At 52.2% G+C, this 3,141-nt stretch overlaps 1 protein-coding gene across 1 annotated transcript; it reads left to right on the forward strand.

Annotated features, from left to right (window-relative positions):
- Positions 1 to 295: 295 nt before the first annotated feature.
- Positions 296 to 3,026, forward strand: BO88DRAFT_447535 (CAP domain-containing protein; the record flags this gene model as incomplete). Its single annotated transcript, XM_025710384.1, has 8 exons — positions 296 to 323; positions 386 to 432; positions 489 to 571; positions 773 to 852; positions 900 to 1,047; positions 1,405 to 2,052; positions 2,111 to 2,400; positions 2,463 to 3,026. 8 exons carry the CDS (start codon positions 296 to 298, stop codon positions 2,531 to 2,533), a joined length of 1,395 nt encoding a protein of 464 aa, XP_025557411.1. The 3' UTR covers positions 2,534 to 3,026.
- Positions 3,027 to 3,141: the final 115 nt, after the last annotated feature.

Below are 3,141 nucleotides of genomic sequence, written 5' to 3' on the forward strand. Positions count from 1 at the left end.
TATCAACCTGGAACGGGGCGTTGATTGGCTCAGAAGCGCCCGTTCCTGAAACGGGCGGCATGCGCCTTGACCCAGAGTAGCTTAGTGGCGAAGCCAGGGGCACGGGATTTTGTTCGACGGTTGGACAATCCAATCCCTGCAAAATATGCCCTCTTTTTTCCTTTGGGTCCCCAACTTTTCCAGGGGCAAAAAAAAAAAAAAAAAATAATGCGACAGAAAAAACACCTCGTTACTGGATAGTTAGTACAGTAAGTACTCCGTAATTATGTCGATTTGCCGGTAACCGTGAGGCGCGATGTCGGGCCGCCTTATGGCTGCACTCTGTATCCTCTCTGTATCTCTTTCCCGCGTCTTGCTACTCTTTCTGGATCCAACATCGTCTCAGGTCTCAGGGACGTGGAGGTCAGAGACCCTGGCCCTGGAAGATTCCTTGTCAGAAACGCCATGGGCGGGAATGTATCATCAACCAAAGGGACTGGCCCGGTCAGTTACTCGTAGACGATCTTCTTTGCTATTCTTCCACCCAAAATTCCCTACTGTGTATCTCTCCCTTTCTGAAAACTCCGGGTACGTGCTCGTGGTTGGGACATACGTAGTTACTCAGGGGAAAACAATGGACACAAGCACCAAGGCACGGCATTCCGTGGAACTAGGTCGGTGTACACGCGAGCTGAACCGATATTAATGCGCTGGGACCGCATGGCGCTTTGAATGAGCCATTGAATCTTTCTCTGTTCCTGTCTGTGTTCTGAAAGAAATTGGCTGGTCAAAGGATGCTCGCCTGTCTGCTCACTCGGGACAGGCCCCCATCCATGACCCATCGCGACGTCGAGATCCGTCCAGAACCCACTCGTATATGAAGCTCCCCCCGTCTGAATTAATTTGCGTTTAATTATCAGAGATCGCCGACCCCACCGGGTACACGCCGCCCGCTGGAGTCGCTCTCCTTTCCGTGATTAAGTTGCCGCCCCAACTCCAGCTGCTCGCTCTTTCTGCTCGCTCCAGACTATATTATCACTTCACGCCCACTGCCCTTCGTTCTTTACCGTTGGCCCTTTTTCCCACCGTTCCCTTCCAACCTTCACCTCACCTTTTCGCCTTTATTTTTGGTACACTTTTTTCCACTCCTTCAAAAAAGTGTTTCCTCTCCCTGAAGGCTGTCATTCTTTTTGTCCATAAGTGCTGGTTATTCGTACATATACACCCACCAAACCCCCCTTCGGTCTTACCAACCCAACCACTTCGCAGTCGATCTGCATATATCGCCAGAAAATCCTATCAACTTTTATCTGTGTCATCCACTGATTCGTGCCTGTTGATCTCTTGGCCGCATAACTTCCCGGAGAAGTCGATCTCAATCGGACACAGTTGAACTGTAGTAAATCATCTCAACTCTTGGCAAAGACAATACCAACAACCCTCATTCTCAATCATGCGCTACTCTCTCGCTCTGGGTGCCCTTTGCGCCGCTGGTGCCTTGGCCAACAATGTTGACAAGCGTTCTTATGTGACCGACTGGACCGTTGTCACCTTGACCACCACCATCACCGAGTACCCTACTCCCACGGTCTATGAGAACGTTGCCGCGCAAGAGGCCACTGCTGCTGCTGCTGCTTCCTCCTCCAGCGCCGCTGCCGTTGCCGCTGCCGCCGAGTCATCCAGCTCTGCCGCCGCTGCTGCTGCTGCCGCCTCCGCCTCTGCTGAGGCCAGCACTTCGTCTGTTGTCACTCCTGTTGTGGAGACCACCGCCGCCGCGACCACTGCTGCTGCTGTCGCCACTTCCGCTGCTGAGGAGGTTGCTACTTCCTGGACCTCCGCCTGGACCTCCGCTTGGACTTCGTCCTGGTCCTCGACTGTCGCGCCGTCCACCACCCTTGCGACCTCGACCTCGTCCAGCGCTAGCTCGACCGCCACCAGCGCTTACCAGTCCGCGGTCTTGTACAACCACAACGTCCACCGCAGCAACCACTCCGCTAGCTCCGTCGAGTGGTCTTCTGACTTGGAGTCGAGCGCCTACACCCTGGCAGCCAAGTGTGTCTATGAGCACGACACGTAAGTAGATCATGCATTCCAGAAAACCCCTGTTCCTTGCGCTAACGTGAATGCGCAGTTCCATTGATGGCGGTGGCTACGGTCAGAACATTGGATATGGTGTTGAGGCTTCCGAGATTGGCGTCATGATCACCAACCTCATGTACAACGACGAGATGGGCTACTACACTGACCTGTACGGCGAGGCCGACCCTGACATGACCTACTTCGACAACTGGGGCCACTTCTCCCAGATTGTCTGGGCTGCCACCACCCACGTTGGTTGCGCTACCGTCACCTGCGACAGCCTGGGTAATGTTGATGCCTCCGAGGCTCTGCCCTTCACAGTCTGCAACTACAGCCCTGCCGGTTAGTATACCCGTTTCCCTCCTAATCTTCGATAAGAGATTGCTGACAGGTTTGATTTTCAGGAAACTATGAGGGAGAATATGCCACCAACGTCAAGCGCCCTCTCGGCCAAGCTGTTTACGTTGCGTCCTAGATGGCGAGAGATGATTTCGCGTGACTGTGCCTGGAGACCGTCGCTCTTGCACCATGTCAAAGAAAAGTCGGTTTCCCCGCACCTGACGGGTAAAACGGTCAGCTTTGCCATGACGGGCGTTGGGGATATCGATGCATTGGGTTAGAGCTGCCTGTGATGGAAGTAAAACACCTGTCCCTGATCCGTCTGGTGCAAGGGCGATTCTCTGGCCACCGGCCATGTGCGAACATCGAACAATGGAGAATCTGACGATCATCAGTCCTTTTTTGAAATTTAAATCTCATTTCGCCTTCGCACTGTCTATTTGTTTTTGATAATAAGCTTGTCTTCGTCCGAGACATGTCCTGCGCTTGTTTCAGGCCCGGATCGCCAAGACGCTCTGACGGAGGTTCCATCTGGGGAAGATCTACCCTACCGCTTGCCCGAAGAACCGAAACAGGATCCACCCGACCTCGGAGCCCGTGGGCTAGAGCAGGTGCACGGCGTGACTTGCTTTTTTTTTTTTTTTTTTTTTTTTTTTTTTTTTTTTTTTTTTTTTTTTTTTTTTTTTTTTTTTTTTTTTTTTTTTTTTTTTTTTCTTATGGTTTGGGCTCAATGAGAGACAACAT

Source organism: Aspergillus vadensis, assembly GCF_003184925.1.
Source record: "Aspergillus vadensis CBS 113365 unplaced genomic scaffold BO88scaffold_38, whole genome shotgun sequence".
Classification (NCBI taxonomy): domain Eukaryota; kingdom Fungi; phylum Ascomycota; class Eurotiomycetes; order Eurotiales; family Aspergillaceae; genus Aspergillus; species Aspergillus vadensis.